At 38.9% G+C, this 26,796-nt stretch overlaps 1 protein-coding gene across 1 annotated transcript; it reads left to right on the top strand.

The window, feature by feature from the left end:
* Positions 1–3,074: 3,074 nt before the first annotated feature.
* Positions 3,075–22,572, top strand: ISOC1 (isochorismatase domain containing 1). Its single transcript, XM_001160234.6, has 5 exons — positions 3,075–3,563; positions 13,443–13,562; positions 13,674–13,877; positions 15,435–15,551; positions 21,395–22,572. The coding sequence occupies exons 1-5, from the start codon at positions 3,255–3,257 to the stop codon at positions 21,539–21,541; spliced, it is 897 nt and encodes a 298-aa protein (XP_001160234.1). The 5' UTR covers positions 3,075–3,254; the 3' UTR covers positions 21,542–22,572.
* The last annotated feature ends 4,224 nt before the right edge of the window (positions 22,573–26,796 follow it).

A 26,796-nucleotide genomic window follows, 5' to 3' on the forward strand; every position in this document is an offset into this window, starting at 1 on the left:
TCTGGAACCTATAATCTGAAGTTTAGATTACCCAGTGAGCATTTCACTCCAGGCATTGCACTTTTAGCTTGAAAAGTGACATTTGGCTATGTTTTCAGTCATCTCCATCTCCCTGTTGGTATTCCCTATCTGCTCAGTCTTATGGCTACCCTTTCTTTTAAGACCTTGAATATACTTGTAACAACTTCTTTAAAGTTCTTTTCTCTTAATTCTAACATCTAGATTGTCTTGAGGTCTATTTTTATATACTGGAGGATTCTGAACACAGCAGTGACACGCTCTAAATTTATGTTTTTGAAAAAGTGCCACTCTAATAGCCGTGTAGTAAATGGAGTATAAAAGTCTATGTAAATGAGGTAAATGGATAAATAGGGATACAAAAGTCAAATATTGGGCACAACTTATGATGAGTTACAGTTAGATGGAAGATGACAGTGGTTTTGTCTTAGGTGGTGGCACTGGTGTGAATGAGAGGAATTTGGTTCTGACCACCAGGTCTTGCTGATAGACTGGACAAGGAGAGAAAGAGGAGTAAATTAAAGGATAAACCCCTGGTTATTGTACTCAGTTACTAAAACGGGGTTGCCATTTGCCTAGATATCAACAGGGGAGAGAAAATATTCGAGGACAGAAGAAAACTAAGAGTTCTGTTAGTACATTTAAATGTGAGGTATCTATTGAATATCCAAGTGGAGATGTCGAATAGGCACTTGTGTATGAGTATGGAGTGCAGAGTGAGGGCCTGGATGTTAAAAATTTGGAAGTCAAAGGTATATGGGTGATATTTAAAGCCACAGTCTTAGGATAATAGATGTGAGGACTGAGCTCTGGTATACTTGTATTTATAGAGGTTTGAGGAATGAGAGGAACATAGGAAAAGAGCTTGAAGTGAGGTGGAAGGAGAAATAAGAGAGAGTGGTATCCCAAAGACAAAGTGAATATGGTTCAAAATAAAGGGAGTAATTGGTTTGTCAAATGTTGCTGTTAACTGGGAAAGGTGAGAAATAAGCCTTTGTTTTATCAATCTATTGAGATTTTGGGGTTTGTTTCTGTAGCATATTAATGTATTAATCAATACTGTGTAATATACCTTCTTGATTTTCTTGGAATTTAGATTCTAAAAGTAAGCAATTAACATTAACTAATAAAGCTACTGAGAGTCCTATATGAGAAAATTTTGGGCATTTGGTCCATAATATGATCTTGTCAATTAGAACAGTTATTTTCTACTTGTCATTTGAATATTCATTTATGGGGTCTTACTCACTTTTTCTAGTAACATTTATAAAAATTATCTTAATAATTGTATTTCTGAGGATAATAATTTATCACTGAAATGTGCATTCACCTCCCTTTTGCAGCCCAGTGATGCAGAGCTTGATACACAGTTGATATTCAATAAATGGTAAATGTGCCCATCAAATATCTATTTTATTAATGTTATTTAACATGCTATTACCACAATGATTGCACCATTAAACTAGATTGTCAAGGACCAATCTCAGACAGCACACTGGATATGGAAGTTGATTTCCTTACTGAAGGGTCAGAAACCTAATTTAAAAACATGGAAGGGAAATGAAGTATGTTGACTCAGGGCCATGAGGGCCACGGCAGAAGACTGTGTAGATGCCAAGGTCCTCGTTGAGGATGTCTGAAGTCTAGGCCAATCCCTAATCTCCAACCTACTCTGTGTTAGGAGTCTTTACAGGGTGGAAGGAACACTTTTATTAGTCCACCCAAAATAGGTAGGTACCTTTTGGTAATCAGGTCTTGAGGGGGTACACTTATTAGCACAAATCAGCATATCTGCATATAGAAGACCTTGCAATGGAGTGGTATCCGGAAAAAAATATCATTTTGGGTCTGACGGGTTCAGACAACAGTTTTAAATGGGATCTCTCAAAGTGTGATGAGAACCAGAAAAAAATGGCTATTTCTAGTAGCTTCGGTACAATCGAGCAAGAAACACCAAAGGATGGTCTTTTCATAACTTTAAAGCAGTGTGGTTCTCAAGTAGGGGGGTATATTTGCCCTCTGGGGAATATTTGGCAATGTCTGGAAACATTTTTGATTGCCATAACTAGAGGGAGGAGCGGTCACTAGGCATCTAGCGGGAGTAGAAGCCGGTGATGCTGCTAAATATCCTGCAAATGCACAAGATGCCCCATCCCCAAGAAAGAGAAATGTCCATTCCAGAAGTCAACAGTGTCAGTTGGGAAACCCTGCTTTAAAGGTTATTTTCTTAGAAGAGGACAGCTTTAATACCTAAAATCTAATTTTACGTTTAGGCCCATGCCTATCTTCGCAGGACTCAATTCCAAGGAAATTCTGTTCATAATGCATGCTTTCTAATTCCAGTTAATTATAGCGCCTTACAGTGTGCAGAAGGCAGAGGATTGTTTTATTTGAAAGCGATCCCTTTTACTTACTTAAAAACAGATATCCTTAGTTTCAACATAAAGTTCAGATTTTTGCTTTTAATAATATTTATATTCCCAAATCCAAGTCCTCCCAGAAATAGGTTGAGATGAAGGGAGGCCAGATATCAAATCCATTCCTAGAGATATTGTGTTCTGTGGGACCGAAAAAAGACAAAACTTGAACCTTGACTGGCCCTCTAAGGATTAAATTCTGCTGCTCTTCTTAGGGTATCTATCGGACTGTCCCTTTGGTTGTAAGATACCACTGCCATCTCGAGGAGGACTGCATGCTTCTGCACAGAGCCAACAGGTAACTCGTCCTGGCGGCTCTGTGTACCCAACCACAACCCTAGACTGCCAAGAACACTGCTCATTCGAAGGCGAGCGAAGCCGCGAAGAGGGCCAGCGTTAGGGGAAGGGTGGTACAAACCCTTGTGTGAGCTGCAGCACCGGGGCAAGAACAACTGGCAGCCCAGGCGGGTCTTGGGTCTGCGAGACCACTAGGCGTTCTGCCGGCAGTCAGAACCGCAGCAGAAAGGGCGCGAGCGGGGAACTGCGGGAACGCAGCTGCCGGGGAAGCTGGAGGGGGCGGACCCGGCCGGCGAGCGCAGGCGCTCCCTGGCTCACGCGCGCACCCCGGCCCTACCACCCACCCTTACGCCGCGGCCCGCCCTCCGGGGCGGGTAAGAGAGCGCGCGAGCAGCGGTCGTCAGGACCCGCCCCTTCGCCTCCGCGAGCTGGCGGGCGGGCTGGCAGCGCCGGGAGGCGGGGCCGCGGCAGCCGGCTGGGTGCGACTGGGCGGCCTCGGAGCTCGCAGACGCTCCGGGGAACATGGCGGCTGCGGAGCCGGCGGTCCTTGCGCTCCCCAACAGCGGCGCCGGGGGCGCGGGGGCGCCGTCGGGCACAGTCCCGGTGCTCTTCTGTTTCTCAGTCTTCGCGCGACCCTCGTCGGTGCCACACGGGGCGGGCTACGAGCTGCTCATCCAGAAGTTCCTCAGCCTGTACGGCGACCAGATCGACATGCACCGCAAATTCGTGGTGCAGCTGTTCGCCGAGGAGTGGGGCCAGTACGTGGACTTGCCCAAGGGCTTCGCGGTGAGCGAGCGCTGCAAGGTGCGCCTCGTGCCGCTGCAGATCCAGGTGGGTCCTGCGGGAGGCCGCGCGCTTCCCTGTTCCCGAGTCGTCCCCGTCCCTGTCTCCGCCTTCGCCGCGCTCCTCAGGTGCCCCGAGCCGCCCGGGACCCGGGCCCTGCGCGAGTGGCTGAGTCCGAAGGGCTGCGCGTCTTTCGCAAGTTCCGGGGCCGGCTGGGGAATGCCCCTGTCCAAAGGTGATGGTCACCAGCTGTCCCCGGCGGGGGCGTGGGCCTCGTAGCTGGTTTCAGCGCCCGCGAACGCCCACACGTGTGTGGTCCTCGGTCGCCCGCATCCGCTTTTTATGCCAGGATCAGGTCCCAGCCTCCTGCGTAACCAAAGGGCTGTGCTGTAGTAGCTGTTTTTATTTTGGGGTGATGGGTGATGCAGAATGGGGGGAAATGAGATTGTGGGGAGTATTGGTCTTAGGGTTTGTTCCTAGAGTTGTGTTAACCACTTGCGGAAACGCAAACTTTGAGAGTCAAACCCATTCCCCCCCGCCTTCCCAGGCTCTCAGGTCCTTGGGCTTAAGAGTTCCCTAACCTTAAGCAAATAACCATTTGCTTAGCCTCCTCTTAGTAAAGTGTCTACTGACTTGATTACGTTTTGTCGTCTGCATTGAAAAAGTCATTTGACTCCATGATTGTAATTCCTTCTTAAATACAAATACCCAACTTAAGCTAGACCTTGAGTTCCTGGGCCTGCTGGCTGGGAAAGTTGTTCTACCTGAGGACTACTTAACAGCATTTATTTTAAGCTGTGCTCTCATGCTAGGCGGGTTAATCTTCCGCCCTCTTTAGGATCAGATTGTTCACTGGCGAATTTATATTTTGGAAAGGAAAGAATATAAGGTATAATTTAGGTAGTACACTGTCGATATCATTTCTTTAGCTGAGAAACTGATAAGTCATTTTTTCAGAAGACCAAACTGAAATGTGGGATTCGGGGATAAAAGGTATTTTAATATTTAAGTGTCATTTTCTTTCTTTTTTGTTTTTAGTTTTTATGGGCACATAATAGTTGTACATATTTATAGGAGACGTGATACTTTGATTCAAGCATACAGTGTAGTGATCAAATCAGGGTAACTGGAATATCCATTACCTGAAACATTTATCATTTATTTCTTTGTTCCAAATTCACTTTTGTAGTCATTTTGAAATATACAGTAAATTATTGTTAACTATAGTCACCCTATTGTGCTACTGAACACGAGCTTATTCCTATTTGTGTTTTTTGTACCCATTAACAGTGCCATTTTCTAAGGATTATTCCCTAGTTTTTTTCCGCTGTAGTTGGCAGCTGAATTGATGATGTTTCCTGTCACCCCAACACCTGTGCCAGAAGTGTCCAAAGCAGGTACTTTAGCTTCGATAAAGTTCCTGCATTCAGAGGACAAAGTCAGAGACTGCACTCTCTACCAGTGGAGAACCTGGAACTGGATACAGTGATCTGATACCCCAGAATCCTACCTGCTGCTCAGATAGGGAATTGCAGTTCTTAGGTGCTTAAGACTCCTCATTTTTATGTCTTCAAGCGTTTTCGTGTCTGACACCTCTCTGCAGCCTTCCTTGTCAGTCCTTTTACGTTACTGCTGCCAGAATACTCAGATGTTGGATGCACCTTTGAGAAGTCCATTTATAAAGGCTAGAATCCAAATACTAACTGCGGAGGTCTGGGACTAAGGATGCAGACTTCTTTATGAAGCATTTCCTGTTACGGCTTGGAGGGAGGCTGGGCTCTTATCTAAGATAATGCTATTCTAAACTAGGCCCCAGCTCTGTAAGAGTCCCCCGCTTCCAAGGTAGGATTTTTATATTTGAAAATTTCAGGGCCTTGGTCTGGCAACTCTTAAAAACATTCTAGAAATTAATGAAATGTATGTACCTGAAAACGCTTGTACATTCTCAAAAGGCGTTATATAATTCTGGTCACCTGTGGCTTTTGCAGTGTTTTGCTTGGTATAGGAGATTATGTATAGTTCACTTTTTTTTTGTGAGGTTTAAAAGAACAATAGCATTACTCTACTCCATCTTCAGAAGAAATTTTTCCACCAGCTAGTCTAATAATTCTTAAGCATTAGTTATATTTTTGCATTTATATAGCTTTATATTTTAATTCTTTAAAAATATTTTCTCTTCTATATTATCTCATTTTAGTAGTTATACTTTGACTTCTTCAGCCTGATGCCTCTCCTAGCTTAGAGGTAGATAAAGGAAAGGGATAGATACATAAATATGCAAACACTGTATACCGTATATACCTTCTGATACCGATTTATGTCTGTATGAGAAGAGAGATATATATACACACATACATATATATGCATATGTGTGTATAATCTCAGAAAGTCATGATATTTCTCATGACTACTGTACTATATTCTTTGGAACCTAACAGCATAATCCTAGAGACTTGGATGTTTTACGGCTGTAAGAGACCATACAGTTCATTCCACAACATGTGAGTGGCAGCTTTAAATGCCTGGCACAGTGAATGCAAACTTGGATTCAATTCTTGTTCCTTACCTAATAAATGAACTTTCACTTTGAGGAAGTGCAGAAGAACATAGGGAGGTGGAGGTGAGTAACTTGCTGCAGGTTCCGTGGCAAGTCTCCGCATATGCCTGGCTAGCTCCTCCACAAATGCGTGTGGAGGAGCTAGCCAGGCATATGCAGAGCGTCACTTACAGCCGAACACAGCGCTACTGATTGCATGTTTAATGAGAATTGAGCAGTCTGGAAAACAAGTCACAAACTTGAGCTCTTGTTTGTTCATTTGTCTTGATGCTGCTCCTTGTTCTTTGGAATAAATGCTTGTCACTTAGGAAGACTCAAGGTGGCCTATCAGTGAGTCCATGTTACTAGGGATGGTAGGCCCCTTCTTGGAGGTAGGGACAAAGAGCACAAGTTTGGCCACATGTAGTTCATTGCGTAAATAGTGATTTATTATTTCTCCACACTTGGGCCCTGGAGCCTCTGTGGCCCTGGCTCACGTACTGTTAGTCTAGAATGTATTCTTCATTTGCGCCGTGGTATGAGTTGCCTTCATGCTTGTTCTGACAGCTGTGGCTGATGACCTTGTGAAACACAGTGGTTGCCTTTGCCACACTGCACCCGTGCTTGTTAGTGGTTCTATGAGAACTGATCTTTAAGACCCCCCATTGCCAGTATTAGGCTGTGGTAAGTTTTTGGTGACTTCTTTTCTTAAATATTCTGTCAAAGTAACAATATCTGCTGACAGCTCAGGTAGATGAAGGCATAGCTCATGTTTCATGCTTGGTTTGTATGTCTACAGCTTTGCCAAATGCTTGAGATCTGATGAATTTTGAGACACGGGAAAGAATATAAATGAGAGGATTATGTAGTGGGGATTTACGTCATTTTTATGACTTAAAAGTTTTAATTTTTCAAAAGGTATTTTCTAAGTTTTAGGTAAAGGAAACATTTAACTATGGGAATTTACATAAATGTGGTATCATGCTACCACCAGTGCAGTTTCCAGCCTGTGGCCAGGAAAGACAGAGCCTACGGAGAAGAGAGGAGGAAATGGACAGTGTAAGAAGGATGCCAGTGAGGGGATTTTACTTCTGTACATAGCAGGGAAGGCTTTGGCAGCTTTCTGTGGCCAGAAGATAAGGGCGTTCCAGGGAAGGTTATTTTGACCTTTTCCCAAGATGGTTAACTGGCAGGGCATTTTGCTCCAGCTTTCATTTTCTTGGAAGTTTATTACTATTATTATTATTTTAAACAGGGGCATGAACATTTTATAGCTAGAAGAGACTGACAGGTTCATGGTGGGAAGGGAGGGAAGGCAGGAGGAAAGGAACCTTGTTCGCCTTTGGCTTGATAGTTTGAAGGTAGTGGTTTTTGATTACAAAACCTTTGCCTCAGGAGTGTGGCAGGAAGAGGGGGTAGATGAGCTAATGCTCAGAGAGGAGACAGCTGGATCCTGAGGTGGTTGTATTGTCTCTACCCCATTGGTTTGATGTGTGTCACTTTAAAAAAATTAACATTCCAGAATAATACCTAAAGCATTGTATCCTTTTTTGCTCCTTCTGAATACATTAGAGCTACCTATAAATAAACTGTGTTTGAGAGTAGGAGCTATGATCTGAATTTTGAATTTTTTTTCTTGCATTTAGCTAACCAAGGGAATCCTAATGTAGATTCAAATGTCATTGTGGTCCTGGGCTTGTCTAGCTTCACCTTCACCCTAGTCTGAGGCACAGTCTTAAGAAATCCTTCAGTCCTCACCCCTGGGGTGGGTGGAGACAGCTGGCGTCCCTTGGGGATTTAGAAAACTCATACCTTAACTGATAAGCTAGGGTTGTAACCTTATGCCAGTGACATCAATGTTCACAATAGGTGAATATGTTGTAAAAATAAGAGCCAATAAGTATTATTTCACAGCCTAAATTAAAAAGTCCCTGATCTGTTTTTCCAGGAACAATCTTGTCTTAGTGATTTGGTAAGGTCTTGGTAACATCTGGAAATCTACTTTATAAATTACTTTATGATTCACTTTCCTTATTCTGCATATTATGTTAACATAACAAGTTATGCAATGTTAGCATTCCTATAAATATATTTATAGGTTTCTAAAGGGATCTTAATTGTAAATATTTATCCTCATTAGAGGGTAAGTTTTTTAACATATGCTAAGTTTTAGAGTGTAGTGTTTAATATATGAGGGACATCAGAATAGCCTAATACATTTATTGATTGATTATATGAAGCCCATTTAATCCTTGAAATACCCCTATGATGTAGATACTATTTTTCTTGCTGTGTTACAGATAAGGAAATTGCATGTGGAGATATTTACCTAAGTTCATGTAATCGAAATTAGTGAAATTGAGATTTGCACTCAGATTCTAATGCCTACTGAGGCTTGTGCTATAAAGGGGATCTTTGTAACCTGGGGGAGTCACATCACAGACCTCTGTTGTAAGTGAGTTGACATTGGAGCCAGGCCTTACTATAGCTGTGGTCATCGGATTTCCTCAGAAACACTTGGGAGTGAAATAACGATGCCCCAGGTCCCCTTCCAGACTTTCTCCCAAACAGATCATGCCTATTTTGTGACTCTAATTGACTACCAAATTTTTTAAACATCGCATTTACAGTTTCAAATTTTAATTATTCCAAATCCCTATAGTAATTTGCTATGGGGCTGGGTGATGTGAAAAGTCTTTTGAGTATGAAATCTAAGGTCAAATCCCAGCTATGACAATTCTTAAGAAAGTAGACAAAATATTTATACTTGAATCTGATCTCTTAAACTCTTGCTTGAGGAAGCCATTGGCTATGATCAACTTTTTATATTTAAATATATATGTATTTGTATATGTATCATGTGCAAATGTGTGTGTAGGACTATGTGTAGGCATATAGATATACAAAGGTGTGTAGATACATATATTTATATGTGATTTGTTTATATTCCTTAAATATGCATAGATCTGTAATTGCTATGCTTTTACTCCTGGTGACATTTGGTCCAGTCCACTTTTAATTTGCTGAGGCAGGACTGGCTGTCTTACAGTTGCAACATGTAAATGTTTGGCTACTGGCGATATTTTTTAATTACCTTAAAGATTTTGGTTTAAGAGAACTTCATGAGTCAAAGTAAGAAATTTCCGAAATTTAGAGAGTTGTATGATTTTAACAGCCTGTTGGAATTCATGTGGATTTGGGGTGAGGATTTGGGAGGATTGGTTGGACATGATTAAAGTTTTTCAGTATGTTTTTGGTAGCCACAAAAGTTCCTTTCTGTTTGTAAGGTATAGACGTTATTCCCCCAAATATCATAGCATAGGGAGGCCATTAAAAAAAAAACTTTTTATTTTAGAATAGCTTTAGATTTACAATAAAGTTGTAAAGATAGTACAGAGAGTTCCTATATTCCTGTACCCAGATTCCCTATTGTTTTTGTTTGTTTGTTTGTTTGTGAGACAGGGCCTTGCTCTGTTGCCCAGGCTGGACTGCAGCCTCGACCTCCCGTTCTCAGAGGATCTTCCCACCTCAGCCTCCTGAGGAGCTGGGCCACCAAGCTCAGCTAATCAAAAAAAAAAAAAAAAAAAAAAAAAAAAAAAAAATATATATATATATATATATATATATATATATATATATATATATATGGTTGGGTTGGGTGTAGTGGTTCACACCTGTAATCCCAGCACTTTGGGAGGCCAAGGCAGGCAGATCACTTGAGCCCAGGAATTCAAGACCAGCCTGGGCAACATGGTGAAACCCCATCTCTATTAGCAGTACCAAAATTAGCCGGGTGCAGTGGTGCACGCCTGTAATCCTGGCTACTTGGGAGGCTGAGGCACAAGAATTGCTTGAACCAGAAGGTGGAGGTTGCAATGAGTCGAGATCACGCCACTGCACTCCAGCCTGGGCGACAGAGTGAGACTCTGTCTCAAAAAAATATGTTTTGTAGAGACAAGGTCTCACTATGTTGCCTAGGCTGCTCTTGCAATCCTGGGCTTAAGTGATCCTCCCACCTTGGCCTCCAAAGTGCTGGGATTACCAGCATGAGCCACCATGCCCAGCTGGATTCCCTAACATTAACATTTGATATTCCTTGTACATTTGTCACAACCAAAGAACCAACATTGGTACGTTACTATTAACTAAACCACACTTTACTCATATTTCACTAGCTTTTCCCTAATGTCCTTTTTCTGTTCCAAAATCCAAACTAGGATACCAATTACATTTTGTTGTCTTGTCTCCTTTGGCTCCTCTAGTCTGTAGCAGTTTCTCAACTTTGTTTTTGATGACCTTGACAGTTTTGAGGAGCACTGGTCAGATATTTTGGTAGAATGTCCCTCAATTTTGATTCATTTGATGTTTTTCTCATTGTTGGACCGGGGTTGTGAAATTTCAAGAGGAAGGTCACGAGGGTCATTCTCATTACATCATATCAAGGGTACATGTTATTAACATGATGTCATTAATGACATTAATCTTGATCACCTGGCTGAGACACAGTCGTCAGGTCTCTCCATTGTAAAGTTACTCTTCCCCCTCTATACTCTCCTCATAAGAAGCAAAGTACTAAGTGCAGCCACATTCAAGAGGATGTTGGGAGTTAAACACCTTACATAGATACTCTCCACATCATATTCAAGAGCATGTGGAGAATGTCTATGAAAGGTAGGGTATTTTTTATTCAGTAAATTGTAACCTGTACTCTGCTTTAAAAACATGCCTTGCCACTGTATTCTCTATGGTTTCTTTGTTTACTGAGTTTGTGGATGGTAAGTTCCTATACTAGAGAGATTTCCCAGGGCAGTGAGGATTTTAGGGCTGTATTTTTGACCTCCTCAATGTGTGTCTAATATGACACATCTGATGCAGTCCCCTGTCCAGAACCCATAGCTAAAATGAAGGGCAGGAAACACCAGCTAGCAAGAACTGGAGACCACAACTCTGGATATTAGGATTCCTGGGTAGGTAAGGATTTATTCTTTTAAACACCTCAACTTAAAAATATCTTGACCATTTTATAATGTAGTCCTTCTGAAATATATAATTTAACAGTTTTCTTAATGAGTGTGCTGGAATGATGTTTTCCTAATTTATAAGTTAGAACAGCTTTTTACTCTTCCACTGGAGGTCTAGACTGTAGCATTATTTGAGTTTTGATCTGTTTTTATTGTATTTTGAATCTTTTCTCTGTCAGCCATCATTTCTTGCTGCTATCAGTTTGCCTGCCTCCAGCAGTTTCCTTTCTGATTTGCTGTTTATAGCCTTCTGTTAATTTAGAATCCAGACAATGAAACTTGTTAGGAATGTATACAGAGGTAGTCAATACAGTATAAAATAGGATCTGAGAGCTGGAATTCTAAGCAAGTGTAAGCTCTAAGCATGTTAGTGAATGGCCTCCACCACATTTACGCAACTGCCCAGGAATTTTATTTTTCAAATTTTTTTTTGTTTTTGCTGGTTCTCACCTGTTGTGAAACGGTGAGACTGGCTTAGTTGCATTATGGTTATTTCAGTAGGCCTGCTGCAGGCAAACTGCTTTACGTAGTGTGCCCTAAACACATTGTGGATGCCTAGGAGTCCATGATTCAAATTTATAAAAATGTAGATATTGAGCCTTTTGAGTCAATATTTGATGTTTACAGAGAATTTAGTGATTGGTTTTTAAAATAGTATCCTAAATGCACAAAAATTAGCCTTCCCAGCAATGCATTTATATTTGTATATAAGATCCTAGTCACTGCTTTTGAAAATGACCAAAGCGGAGGCATAATACTTGCATTTAAAATTAAGCAAAGAAACAGCCAAAGCTAGAACATATAATATGCTTGAGAATTTATTTTAATCATGCTTTATTGGAAAAGTAGGAAAACCCTATACATAGAGTAAGAATTACAGATGGCTCTCACATTCTAACATGAATTTGGTATTGGATTGTGCATAGCTAGTTAATACACATCTATAGAGTCAGTACCAGAGGGAGATTAAAGTGCCAGGGTACTTCAGACCAGGACATAGATAAAACAAAGTGCAAACCAATTAGAACAGTTATATCATTAAGGATTAAAGATTTCTTAATGGTTAATTTAATTCATGTAGTAATTGTTTCCAGAGAGTCAACGCCTGCAGAGATACTAAGGAGAGTCTAAGGCTGTGCTGGTGGTGAAGCCACACCATGTAATCCAGACACAGACTCCTTTAGAATATTATTAATAATAGTTATCTGTAGGTGGTTTTAGGGGAAGCAAAGTAGGATAATTAGAGGGATGATTTAAGGGAGCGGCTAGTAAGGGTATTGATAATGGTTCATTCAGGACCAGAACACGTCCTTTACAGAACTTCCTGCAATTTGCAAAAGAAAGAAAAGCACCTCAGACTTTTAAGAATCCAGTGAGAGTAAATTCTTATATTTAATGGTGATTTTTGCTTTTTGGTGGATCCATATTGGGCCCAAATTGTTATAGACCAACTACAGCAGCTAATATGAGGTTTGGTAATCTAATATCCACTTTTCATCTTAATTCATTGACTTTCCTTATTGTGATAACTATAGTTTAAGAATGGAGATGTCAAATATAGGTCTCTTCCTTGTGAAGTAAACGACAGTTCATTTAACAGCAGTGGTGTGCTTGGTATCATTTCGTTGCATTTTGTTTGAACTCTAAAAATTATTCTTGAGAATAGCATTTTCATATTTCTATCTTGATGATAGAAGTAATTCTGGATTTGCTTCTGTCTGTTTTTTGTTTTTAGTTTTTATGTTCCTGCTACAGATATTTTAAGTTTTACTTTTTATACTTACAAGCAGCAACATCAGATTTTTTTCTATTGTAACACTTTTTCTGATTATAAAGAAATTTCTTTAAATAACATTCAGGAAATGTGTTTAAATAACACTTGGAAAATATAGGAATGGTATAAAAAAAGAAATTACCAACACCCCAATTATATAACCACTTGTTAATATTGTAATGTACTACTGCTTTTATTCATATTTTTACATTATTGAAATACTATTGAACTGCACTTTTTAAAAATTAACATTATGAGTATTTTTCCTTGGATGGTATGAATTCTTTGAAGACATATACATATGTTTTTTAATTGGCTAAAAAATGTTTTGTCATGTGAATGTGTTAAAATGTGTTATATCATATCTGTATTGTTGGCTGGTTCATTTCTAATTTCCGCTATTAAAAGCAATTCAGAGAACATCTTTTTGAGTTTTTTTTTTTCCTGTAATTCAGATACTTTTTTTGGATAATAGCTGTAGAAATTGACTTACTGGCTCAAACAATAGGACCATTTTTCTTCCTTTATTGACCTCCACTGAAAATAAATGTCATTGTACAACAAGTGCTAAATCATTCTTTTTCTTTTTTCCTCAGCTCACTACCCTGGGAAATCTTACACCTTCAAGCACTGTGTTTTTCTGCTGTGATATGCAGGAAAGGTTCAGACCAGCCATCAAGTATTTTGGGGATATTATTAGCGTGGGACAGAGATTGGTATGCTTGTTTACTTATTTGGTCATATTTGCTGAATCATCATATACACTCATATATACACATATATGTATATAGCTAATTGTTTTTGTGTTTGGTTATTTTTTTTTTCAGTTGCAAGGGGCCCGGATTTTAGGAATTCCTGTTATTGTAACAGAACAGTACCCTAAAGGTCTTGGGAGCACGGTTCAAGAAATTGATTTAACAGGTGTAAAACTGGTACTTCCAAAGACCAAGTTTTCAATGGTATTACCAGAAGTAGAAGCGGCATTAGCAGAGATTCCCGGAGTCAGGAGTGTTGTATTATTTGGAGTAGAAGTAAGTACCTGTTACTATCGTTTAGGCACAATATTATTTATAGAAAACTCAATATTTGTGGAATGTAATTTCATATATGGTATGCCAGGTAGGCAGTAATAATGAGAAAAGATAGCCACCATGTATTATGTTCACTATTTGCATGGCACTGATCTGAACATTTTATAGCTGTTTATTTATTAAGTCCCTTAAGCCACGTAAGAGCTAAATACTCAGTAGTCTCCCCATATTAAAGAGCATACTAAAATACTGAGATGTTGTGTAACTGACTTGAATGTATGTACGCTGATTGATTCTTGGTCCTGTATTTTTAACTACTACTTTTGGAATACATTTTCACCAAAGGCATTATTTTAATGTATGTGTTGTAGGATTTCAGTTAGGTCATATTTTTGTGCTAGAAGAACCTTGGAGGTCATGTAGTTCATTGTCCTTCAAATCATGTATGTATCTTTTTACAGGGGAAAAATACTAATGGATTCCTATTGCTGATTTCAATTGATGTATTCCTAGCTTTTAAACAACTATTAAACTAAAATTTTAAAAATTAAGAAAAAAACACTAAAACAATGAAATCAAAATATTAATTTAATGTGATTATGACAATTTGAAGGTAACTTTTATAGTAGTAGGTTTTAACAGTAGAAAGATATTTCCTCAGGCTTAGATGTATATTCAATATTTCTGTATTTTGGCACAGTAAAGAAGAAGCCTGTTTTGTATAAATATGTCGTACCAAGTGCTGTTGCTGGCTTTGCACCTTTTTTGCTTGTTCATCATCATTAGACCTTATGCTCAATCACAATTATCTTTGAGTAGTCCTTCAATGCTAATTTTAATGAGGTGTCATTTGATAATTCTCCAAAACGCTCTTGTCATGTGAAGATAAAGTTGACGTGGCATCATTGAAATGTACTTTCATTGGTTGTAATACATGATTCAGTCATTGTTGCAGCCTATTTTCACTCTATAGTATCTGTTAATGAATTGACACAAGTTAGTACTTACAAAGATGGAATCTGTATAATACATTTGCGAATGATATGAACTGGGTATTTTTTTCCCGTGTCATAAGTTATTTTTAACTTGGCCTACCTTTACTACAGAGTGCCTCATAATGACTCAGTTTTCCCACTAAGTTCTCAGTCTGCAAGACTGCAGACTCATTCTTCATGTTGGACACTTAGGGTGAATGAAGAAAAAAACTCAAAGTCGCACCAAAACTGAGTGCTAGTAAATCAGCTATGTGAAGGTCATCCAGATCACATGGAGCAAAATCTTTAACAAAGTCTTGTAAAACTCTAAGAATATGTTTAAGGTTCTTAGTATCAGAAACATTGGCCTAATTCAGTTCCTGATTTTACAAATGAATAAACCAAAGCCAGAGATACTGTTTTATGCTCCAGATTATCTAGCTAATTAGAAGCAAAACTAGATGTAGAACAAGGTCCTTAGATGATCTGTAGTGCTCTGTCTGCTTTATCATGTTGTTGTACATTTGTAAACTACTTTTAGTTTATTATGTTATTACATATGATTCTTGTACTTTCCTACTAGACTCATGTGTGCATCCAACAAACTGCCCTGGAGCTAGTTGGCCGAGGAGTCGAGGTTCACATTGTTGCTGATGCCACCTCATCAAGAAGCATGATGGACAGGATGTTTGCCCTCGAGGTAATTGTCCTGCTTGGGAATAGATCATTTGTCAAGTTTTCCAAATAAATTAGAAGAATACTGGATATTTAACAGTAATGAAAGGTTTACCTCCTAAATTTGAGTTGGTCTGGCAATATCAGACTGATTGATTTCAACTGTGCACTGACTGACCCTTAAGGCTTCACCACCATATCCTATTTTATGTCTCATTTCCTCCTTAGATCAAGGTTTCTAGCGTTGCCACAAACTCCTTTACATCTTTCGTCATACATTTGCCCTAGTTTTATACGTGAACTAGGAGATATTCCAAGAAGCCTAACCTAAACTGTTTAGAGGTTTGCAAATTAAAAATAGCTCAGTTGGGTTTAACTCATTTAGCCAAAAGCTAGAGCAGAGCAGGCCTAACCCAGTTTAATATGTAGTGGACCTTCTGTATCCGCAGGTTCTATGTCTGTGGATTCAACCAACCACAGATAGAAAATATCAGAAATAAAAAGCAATAAAAAATAACATCACAACAATAAAAATAAAAATAGAATGATAGGGCAGAATAACATCTATTTACATAGCATTTACATTGTATTGGGTATTATAAGTAATATAGAGATGATTTAATGTATATAGGATATGCATAGATTATATACAAATACTATGCTGTTTTATATCAGGGACTTGAGCATCCATGGATTTTGGTATGGGGTGGGGTGGCATCCAGGAACCAGAGATGACTATTAGATTTCCTCAGACTTGAATTTCTGGGACTAAGTGGTGTGTCATTGACTGTGGACACCACTCACATCCAGTGTTTCATGGTACTCTTGGCATTAGAGTGTCACCATGTCCCATGGAATCAGGGAGTCTGTAATTCTCTGTCAACATTGCCCAACAGTAGGATGTCAAGCATTTTCTTTTCCAAGACTGTTAAAAAGCAAACTACCACATAATCTTGGGAAATATTCACTCCGTATTGTCGTTTGATCTCTCTCTCATATTTAGTTCTAATTTTGTAATAATTTTAGAGCAATGTGCATGTGAATTTAATTGCTGAGTTCTTTAACTGTTTATTGAGAATGGGAAATACATGGGTTTGTTTTGTTGAGACCCTCCAGTGTTCTATGCACAGTCTGGCCTGTGAACTGCCTTGTCTGTAGTAGGAATGCTAACTCATCCCTTTAGCCTACTGTGTTCCCCAGGGTGGTAAGGTAGAGCAAATGAGAAAGGGGAGGGCCTTATCAGAGGAAAGAAGGGATGAGTACAGGGCCACAGGGTGGTGGGAAGCAGGCGGGTAGCTGGCCACAGCAGTTGTTTTAGGGTCCTTATTGGCTCTCCCTTCTCTGTTATTGCTGAAGCAGAATCCTATACTGAGATTACAAATAGAAATTATTTATTTTGTTTAGCTATTTTCAAGTCCATTAGGCTATTAGATTCTCTGGTAGTTAGGTACTAAGTATTGCTGCTGCTTCCAATCTCAACAAAGACCTTTAATCCATTTCTTTTTTTTTTTTTTTTTTTTTGAGAGATGGAGTCTTGCTTTGTCGCCCAGGCTGGAAGTGCAGTGGCACAATCTTGGCTCAACTGCAATCTCCACTTCCTGGGTTCAAGCAGTTCTCCCTGTCTCAGCCTCCCGAGTAGTTGGGATTACAGGTGCCCGCCACTGCACCCGGCTAATTTTTGTATTTTTAGTAGAGATGGGGTTTTGCCATGTTGGCCAGGCTGGTCTCGAACTCCTGACCTCAGGTGATTTACTTGCCTCGGCCTCCCAAGGTGCTGGGATTACAGGCGTGAACCACTGTGCCCGGTCAGACCTTTAATCTATTCTTTAGTCATGAGTTAATCAATTCCTACTTTTCGGGTTTTCCTGGTAACCTGAGTTTAAACACTTCATTGTCAGGTCCTCACCACCTCAGCCAGCAGCTCTTTCAGCCACTGTGGATAAACCTTTATTGTAATGCTGAGGTCCAGAACTTTGGAAATAAAAAACGAAAAACACAAAACAAACTTCCTTGCTTGTAAAAAAGGACTTTTTTCAAGGACTTTTCTCCTACATTCATATTTTCTTAGATATGTCTTTCTTATGGCAACTTAATGACAAAATTTTGATTGGCAATTCTGTCTTTGCACAAGACTCAGATTAAAAACAATTCCCATCTGAACCATTTTTTTTTTTAGAGGCAATCTGTAATCTCTCGGATTAGGAATCCACACAATGTGGGGATAATGTGGGTTTGAAGGCAGGTTCTGGTGTTTTGTAAATTTGTGTCTTTGAGCAAGTTGTGTAATCTCTATGCCTCAGATTTCTCATTGGTGAAATGGAAATGATAATAGCAACAAGATCATAGGATTTTTGTGAGAATGGAATGAGATAATATATTGATAGCAGTTAGGACAGTGCATGACATAGTAAATACTCAGATGTTAGCTGTTGCTTTTTTTGTTGTTACTGATTGTTGTCTTCACGTGGTTAGTCACCAGAAATGTGTAAGTATATAACCTTACACATTAAGACCTTAAGACCTTAAGACCCAGAAGGGACTAGTTCTTGGAAGTTCTGAGAAGGGAGGGAAAGAATCTGTTGTCTGGGGTGGATTTGGAAGGGTCTGGAGCACCAACATTGCCTGGGGTTAAAGTGTTGAGGTTGAAAGGGAAAACCGATCATAGATAAGTCAGGTGGTGATTGATAGGGAAGACCTGCCGTATTGCAGATTTTTTTCCTTTTAGTCTTGATTTGATACGGAGGCGATTTACCTTGTTCCTAAATTTGAGGAGGGGGGCAATGTTAAGTGTTCTGGTTTGTTTCCATAAGTGTGAAAGTTAAAATACCATTGTGGTCCTCTCCCCTTCCTCTCTATTCCTGTAGAACATAACTACTGAAGATAATTCCCAAGACTAGCTATATTGCCTGTTAAGATTATTTTAAGATTCATAGTTTGCATTATTGAAACTTCACTGTACCAGGGTCTGTGGCATGTGCTTTATTCAAGAAATGTTTTCTGGGTATTTGTCATCTGAAAGACATTACTCCTTTCAATTAACAATTGTAGAGTGCATGAAGAATAAGAGAATAAAATCCTCTCTTGACCTTGATGTCCTTGTACTTCCGGGGAGTTTTAGTGTTGCTTGGAAATCTAATGGGTTTAGTCTTTTTCCCCCCTCTCTGAGGCTTTCATGACTTAGTGCACATGCATTTTTTAGGTTTGTGGGTCAGAGCAATCCTTCTTTTCCTTTGGCCTAGTTGGATTAGTTTTGCAAGTGTAAGGGGAGAACTTCAGAAGTCTAATGCACATGTACCTGTGTGCATTAAATGGCTGGAGTTTTAACTGCCCCTTTTTAAGCCAGGAGAGAAAGTGGACTTGGGACCAGCATTGTCAGGATGGTGGGCAGGGACTTGCTAGGTATGTCTGGAAAGCTCCTGCTGTTCTTTCTCTGCTCAGGCACGTTCTTTGGTTGGGAAAGGGCAGGCACTGTGGGAATGGCTAAGAGCCAGATTGAAAACCATTGCATTTGCTAAGCTACACCTTTCCCTAACACAGGTTCCTGGCTAGATGATTTTAAAACCCAGTCAGTGTTGGCCACATTTCAATCTTGAAGCAAAGTGATAGTGTATGGGTGTCACTTTCCTAAAATGTATTTCTGTGATGTACACTTCCCACTCTGCCCCTGCTATGGCCACCTGAGTCTCAGCATCACTGAGGCTTGTTAGGCTTAGGTCAGTAGAGCACTAGGGAGGGCTGGACATTGTAGACAGGCTTCTTGCAGCGTCACCAGATTCCTTCCTTATACCTGGGAACAGATTTATCTTTCCTGTCTCACTAAGGAACTGGGGAGATTATCGAGAACTAACCTTTATTGGCACATTGGAGTATACAGTGTAAAGCACTCTCACAGACATTGAAAGCCTGTGATTTAGTCCTTGATTCAGACTGAATCATTGCAAGTCCATTGATTCAACAGTGAGCAGTAAGGAAGGCAGGGCTGAGCAGGGCAGGCAGCTGGTGATGGGGAGAGCTGGACATGAATGACTTGACATTCAGTGTTTTCACACAACTGGACTGCAGTTTATCATATTTATTATCTGCCTTTCTGTCTGAAGCAAGCACACGGTCTTTTCATATTTTTTAATGGTTTTGATATGATTAATCAGCTGACTATAAAGCAAGGAGGAGGAAATTAGGGCTTCCAGAAGTCTTTAAAAAATCCTCAGAGATAACTCACCCCTGGTGTGTGTCTGAGCTTATGGCTTTACCCCAGGCCCCCAACCCCCCCATAAATAGCTGCTGTTTTTGTTTTGTTTTATTTTGTTTTTTTAAAAAATTGCTGCAAAGTTCTGGTTAGCTGCTCTGCACCCTTTTCTGTACTGGTCATTAAGATCCAAGCTTGCTTTCTGACAATGGTTATGGCTTATACTCCCTTATACTTCATTACGGATAAAAATAAAGAGTCTGCCAGTGGAAAGGTTCAGTCTGCTGATGTACAGCCATTGAAGGAAGACTGACTTACACTCTGCAAGGATATTTTGGCTATGCAAGGACTTCCTGGGTTTTTTCCTCTGACTTACCTAGGAATTGTTTCCAACCACTTCCTCTTTCATGCTTTTTACATGTATGCTTTTTGTGATAACAGTTTGTGTCTTTTTTTTCCCTGGGATTTCTGATAACACATAAATCCAGAGAATGAATCTGTGCTATAGAATTCTTCTGTTTTCCTCCTTTCCTCTCTCTACCCTTTACCCCCGACTTTCTGTTCTTTGCTCTCTTCCTTCCCTTCTTTCCCCTTTCCCTTCTCCTTTCTGTCTCTCTTTTCCTCCTTGAGCTTTCTGTCCTTAGTATTATGATTCCACTGGGGCAGTTTGGCAAGGATATTCTTTGACCTGTCAGTGAAACTTTACACAACCTTGAATTTTACACTCTTGTTTAGTAGTATTAAAATGTTTATGATGGCAGCAGTAGTGGTGGTTCTCTTATCATCCAGGGGGTCTCCTGACACAGAGAGAGCTCTTTTAGCACCAGTCATTTCTAGACGAGGGAACTCTTAATTATAGGAAGGACTCATATGCTATAGGTCAGATGTATGGGTGCAGTAAAAAGAAATTAAGAACCATCATTTTAATTCTTATAGTAGTTTTAATCCAATTAAACAATTTATATGAAATTTGATAGTAAATTACTAATGTAATGTTCTAGCAGCTACAATTATATCTGTAGTACAGCTAATGGAGGTTTAAAATATTACACTCCCCTTGATTTTTAAAACATGAAGAGCTACAAAATGCCAGGGGTGCCAGGCATAAGTATTAATATGCATCACGATCTCATGTATTATCAGTTAAACTACAGAGGGGGAAAAGTGGACAGAGGCACCTTTTAAAAAATCTCAGTAGCAGAAATAGAAATAAAAGTTTAATAAATTTAGAAGTCACAAGCAGCCCTCATTTGAGTCAATGAATGAGTAAGACATGAAGCACAAACCTGCCAGGAGTGTTCAGGAAATAGCAGCAACTAAATGTCCAGATGTTCAGTGATGGGCACGTAGTAACAACCATTCCTTTTCTCTCTCTCATCTCATGTTTTACAGTCATTTGCCTTGATGACTTTCCTGTTCTGGGCACATATATGTCATAACTTTGGCTACCTATTCCCTTTTACTCGTTCTACTCCATTTTACTAATATTAAGAATAATCATATTGACTTTGTGGTATGCCTGGTCTTGAAATCCATCCCCATCACTGAACTTGATGGTATGGCTGGGAACCACGGTTTCAGTAGAGGACACTAATTATTGCATCCCAGCATAGTGTTACTCTTCTGAAATAGTGTTCATTCTCATGCTCATTTCTTGATTTGCCTTTATCTTTTTGTTCAAGCGTCTCGCTCGAACCGGGATCATAGTGACCACGAGTGAGGCTGTTCTGCTTCAGCTGGTAGCTGATAAGGACCATCCAAAATTCAAGGAAATTCAGAATCTAATTAAGGCGAGTGCTCCAGAGTCGGGTCTGCTTTCCAAAGTATAGGACATTTGAAGAACTGGTATGCTACTCACTGGTGAAGGACAGTCAGGTGAAGGATTGTAAGCCCACACAAGCTCTTCTTATCTCTACTAGAATTAAAATGTTAAGTCAAAAACGGCTCCTTTTTTGCGCCTCCTAGTGAAACTTAACCAGCTAGACCATTTGAGTACCAGCATTTAGTTACAAACGTCAAAGGCTTCTGGTGCTGCTTACCTTCCTTTTTTGTTAATGTGCTTTTATTTATTAAAAAAAATTACAATGAAGGTGCCTGTTTTGTCTCTACTGTGTACTCTGATCGTATCTTTCCAAAGTGCAGACTCTTGTGAAGTTTTCTTAAATTGTGCACTTTAAAGAAAATGACGTACCAACAATGATTTGGCTTTTATATTACTGTAAGATGTTATAATGTTAATGTGGATGTAGTGCTTTTACTTTACAGATTGATTGGAATAAGATTATCGTATGTGAATTTACCCACAGGACTCTGAATCATGTTACCCACTCCCCTCACAATGTTGTCCACTTACTGAGTGAGTTGTATTGATCTATCCGTACCAAATGATGTTGAATAATTACATATCTTTCTTGACTATACTGATTTCTTATTTTGGTCACTGTTACTAAATCTCTGTTAATATTCTCTCTTTTAACTGAAAAGGGATGGGATAGAAGGGTTTGCAATGCCATATTATTGGTGGAGGGCTGTTTTAACATCTTTGAAGTATGACTTGCTGAATATCTTTACCAACATCTTGAATATATATTCTAGTGTCCACAAGATTTAGCAAAAAGATAACGCTTGGGTGGAATATCATTTAAAAATGTTCATGTTCTGTTCTATATTTTCTTCACCTACTCTCCAAATATTGTAATGCAAAAAGTCTCAGTAATGATTTGGTAGTATTAATTTTGTGGTCATTGTTTCTCTTCGATAAATTTATTTTCGTTAAATACTTATTAGAGGGTTTTGAAATGTTTTTCAAATATGTGAAATGTGAAACTGCTGTCTTTTATATTAAAGTAATTAAAGAAAATGTATTGTGATTGAAATTATTTTGTCCTCCACAAGATGGCTCTATGAGTATTCTTCCAGGGATTCTAATATTTATTTAAGGTAATAAAATCTTGACATTTATAATCTTTCAACTCATGGGAGTTTTCAAAGAAGGAAAATCCTTTGTACGTAGGGGCAGATGGATTTTACTAAAGGGTGAAAGGCCTTCTTCATTAAGAGCAGATTTTTTTTATTTTTCCTATTGGCAGTGGTAACAAATAGCAACCTGGTGTGTTTAAATACTTTTTTCCAACCATTTGTGTGTCAAAAAAGAAGAATCAAAGATTTCTGCACCTTTAAAAAGTTTTTATTAAATTTAACCTAGTGCTTCTCAAACTTTAATATGAATGCAAATTATTTGAGGATCTTGTTAAAATGCTGATGCTGACTCAGTAGGTCTGTTGTGCAACCTGAGGTGACATTTCGCATTTCCAAGGTGACATTTCGCATTTCCAAAAACTGGGCATTTTCCACCAGTGCTGTTCAGAAAGGACCATACTTGAAATAGGGAGAATTTAACTCCAGACAACTGTTTTCCTCCACTGCACCCAAACCTTTCAGGGCTCAGTGAAATACCAGTACAGTGAAGCCTTTTCACAGGTGAAACTAATTCTGTGACGTCAGCTTCATTTCCCCTGCCTTCCATAACAAACTATTATACCACAAACAGTGTCGTAAAACAACAGCACAAGTGTATTCTCGCAGTTCTGTAGGTTAGAATTCTGAAATGAGTCTTAGTGGGCTAAGATCAAGGTATCAGTAGGGCCGTGTTCTTTTCCGGAGGCTGTACGGAAGAAGCTGTTTCCTTGCTGCTCTGTGCTTCTAGCATTCACCCATGTTTTTTTTTGTTTTTTGTTTTTTTGGCTTTTTTGACCCCATTTCTACCTCTTCTAAGCCAACGAAGGTGTATCTGGTTTTTCTTATGTCACATCTGTCTGACTCACTCTTCTGTCTTTCTCATTCTGACTTAAGAGCTCATGTGATTTAAGGTCATCTGATCAGAACCTTATTCCATCTGCAACCTAAGTTTTCTTTTGCTGTGTAACAACATATTCACAGGTTCCAGGGTTTACAACATTAACATCTCTAGTGGCCACTCTGTATAACACAGACACCACCTTGTGATTTAGTATTTTATTTCATTTTGTCATTTGTCATATTTCCATCTTTTCTGCTATATTATAAGCTCTCTGGAAGCAGAGACCGTGAATTATATATAGTCATTCTGGAAACATTTTGAAAACCCACTAAGTTCTAAACATTGTGCTTTGTGCTTAGGATAAAAAGATGCCCCTAGGAAACTTATGCTATGGCACAAAATCAGATACAATTCTCACTAAATGTGAATTGAATTAAATTATATCAGAGGTCCACGAATGTCAATATAATACTAAAGTTCAGAATAACTGTGAATTCTGCCTTCTCTCTTTTTTTTGTACATCATGCCAAGCGGGTCACTGACAAGGCTTTATTATTACAAGAAAACCAAATTGATTATAATACATTATGCCTTAAAATTGGAAGTATCTGTAACTTTGTAGGATAATGAAATTCTTTCAACTGATGTAAATAGAGAACTTGACTACATAAGCAAAAGAGTAGTCATTGTGTTGAATTGCAAGGGGATGGGAGCAGGAGCAAGAGGATTCACTTATTGAAATGCTAAAACATCTGTAGAAACTTACTCTAAAATTAAAAGTGATAACTTATTCCAATCAGGAAACAAAACACCCTGTTATATCCATTAAAGTAATACATTTCTCAACGTGGAATATATTCCCTCTCTAAAAGTTGATGTTTGTGTAAATATGACTTTAGAACTGGGTGGAACTATAAAGATCATGATCTCAAAGGTCCATTTCAGCTCCCAAATTCTAAAATGGTTTTATTTTACAGACACAGTTAGTGAGGCCCAGAAATAAATGACTTTTCCAAAGTTGCACAGCAGGATGAGAACTGAGGTTACTTAATTCCCTGTCCTGTTCTTTCTTACGTTAAGTGATAATGCTAAGGATTATCAAAGAGAGGAACAATAAATATATACAAAAGAGTATGCATTTTACAATTTCTGTAACAATAATTTTGATTGGCAAAGCTAATGGGATATACTCTTACTACTAATAACTTTCCCTGGCTGTAACCTTAAATCTAGTCTTATTTCTTCCTTGGTGATTTTCTCTAAAGCACATTTCCTAACTAATTTGGGGGAATGGCTAAAATATATGAAAATTAGTCATTTTCATTATTAATTTTGAATTAATTTTCCCACATCATTAAATTGATTAGTGCGTCCTTAGTCCTCTATAGAGCATTCTTTCACCATGTAAACTTTGATTTAAAATATTTTAAAAATCATTAAGCTACCATAATGAGATTTATCAATTACCTAGATATCATTGAACTGAGTTTTTTAAATATGTGGAGTTGGCTTTCAGAATTTTTATGTCATATTGCTTTCCTTTAAGTTGTTCCTAAGTTTTACTTACTGTACCTTAACAGCAGACCATCTTATCAAGAAAACTTATTTCTGGAAGACAGGCTCCTTGATATACGGTAAGAGAGTAGTTCTTAAATGTTCATGCACACACACACACACACACTCACACACACACCTGTGAGATGATGGATATGTTAATTAGCTTTGCTGTGGCAATTATTTTACAGTATATATCATATATCAAAACAGCACACACCCTAAATATTTGCAGTGTTTGTCAATTATTTCTCAGTAATGCTGGAAAAAAATTCAGCATTGCATTTATATACTTAAAGATTTTTGACCTGCAGTATGTTAACCTATTAATTCCTATTGGAGAGATTATAATCTTGATTTGCTTGCTATAGGAAACAATTCTGAAATGGACACCAAGAGTCCCACTTCTCTGGTATACACACACCTCCTCCTGATGATGCAATCAAGTGCTAATCTAGGTACCTAGGTAACACGTGTGAAGAGTTTTTGCTGAGGCTTTTTGAGGTGAGTTTTTTAGCACACACCCTAAATATTTATAGTGTTTGTCAATTAGATCTCAATAATGCTGGGAAAAAAATTCAGCATTGCATTTATATACTTAAAGATTTTTCACTTACAGTATATAAATAACCTATTATTTCCTATTGGAGAGATTATAATCTTGATTTGCTTGCTGTAGGAAACAATTCTGAAATGGACCCTAAGAGTCCCACTTCTCTGGTATACACACACCTCCTCCCGATTATGCAATCAAATGCTAATCTAGGTACCTAGGTAACAGGTGTGGAGAGTTTTTGCTGAGGTAATTAAGGTCTCAAAGCAGTTTACCTTAAAATAGGGAGACTAGCTTGGTAGTCCTAAGCTAATCAGCTGAGCCTTTAAAAGGGACTGGGCTCTAGCTGGCGAAAGAGATTCTAAGAGTGAGAGGTCTCCGGCAGGAGAGAGATTCTCCCTTGCTGACTTTGAAGATGTAAGAGACCACATGGTAAAGATGTGAGGATCCTCCATCATTTGGAAGCAGGCCTTTGCCAGCAAGGAAGCAGGGACCTAAGTCTTAAAACCACCATCACTTAATTCAGCAAACAACGTGAAGGAGCTTGAAGAAGAGATTCTTCCCCAAAACCACCAGATAGAAGTGAGGTCTGGCTGACACCTTGATTTCTGCCTGTAAGACTGAGCAGAGAATCGCCATGCTGTGCCTGTACTTCCGACCTACAGAACCATGAGGTAATCAATTTGTGTTTTAAGCTAATAAATTTGTGGTAATATGCTGTGCAGCAATAAAAGATGAATACTTTTGTATTTGGCTTTTTAAAAAAATGGCAATCATTTTTATTTGGAGAGAGCTGTCTTACTAAACACGCAGGACTTCAGGTGGATATTATCAGGCTCACTTAGTGTTTGTAATAAAATGAACTTTTTTTCCCCAATTAAATAAAAGCATTGTTTTTGAAATTAGTCCTTGCCAGAATACTGGGTTTACTCATTGATTTTTAAAATTTTAATAGCATAACAGGCAAGGGTGTTTTAAGAAAACAAGAGTGTGGAACTGTATTGTGAAAAGCAAGAGTTTCCTACTCCTTCCCTTTGCTACTCTACCCTTATTCTTATTCCCTGGAAGAAACCACTCTAACAGCCTGTCTTCCTCTGCCAGCTGCCTTCATAACTGAATAATATGCTTATGAAAGGTGTTATTTAAACCTTTAGGTAATGTCTACTAATTGTTTCCCC

The sequence above is a fragment of the Pan troglodytes genome, chromosome 4, assembly GCF_028858775.2.
Source record: "Pan troglodytes isolate AG18354 chromosome 4, NHGRI_mPanTro3-v2.0_pri, whole genome shotgun sequence".
NCBI classification, from domain to species: Eukaryota; Metazoa; Chordata; class Mammalia; order Primates; family Hominidae; genus Pan; species Pan troglodytes.

What these genes read in the sequence shown, in the direction of transcription:
- ISOC1 (XM_001160234.6), top strand. Translation starts at nt 3,255, where the DNA reads ATGGCGGCTGCGGAGCCGGCGGTCCTTGCGCTCCCCAACAGCGGCGCC. An exon ending in TCGTGCCGCTGCAGATCCAG is followed by an intron (nt 3,564 to 13,442) that starts GTGGGTCCTGCG and finishes TTTTTTCCTCAG; the next exon opens with CTCACTACCCTGGGAAATCT. An exon ending in TTGTATTATTTGGAGTAGAA is followed by an intron (nt 13,878 to 15,434) that starts GTAAGTACCTGT and finishes CTTTCCTACTAG; the next exon opens with ACTCATGTGTGCATCCAACA.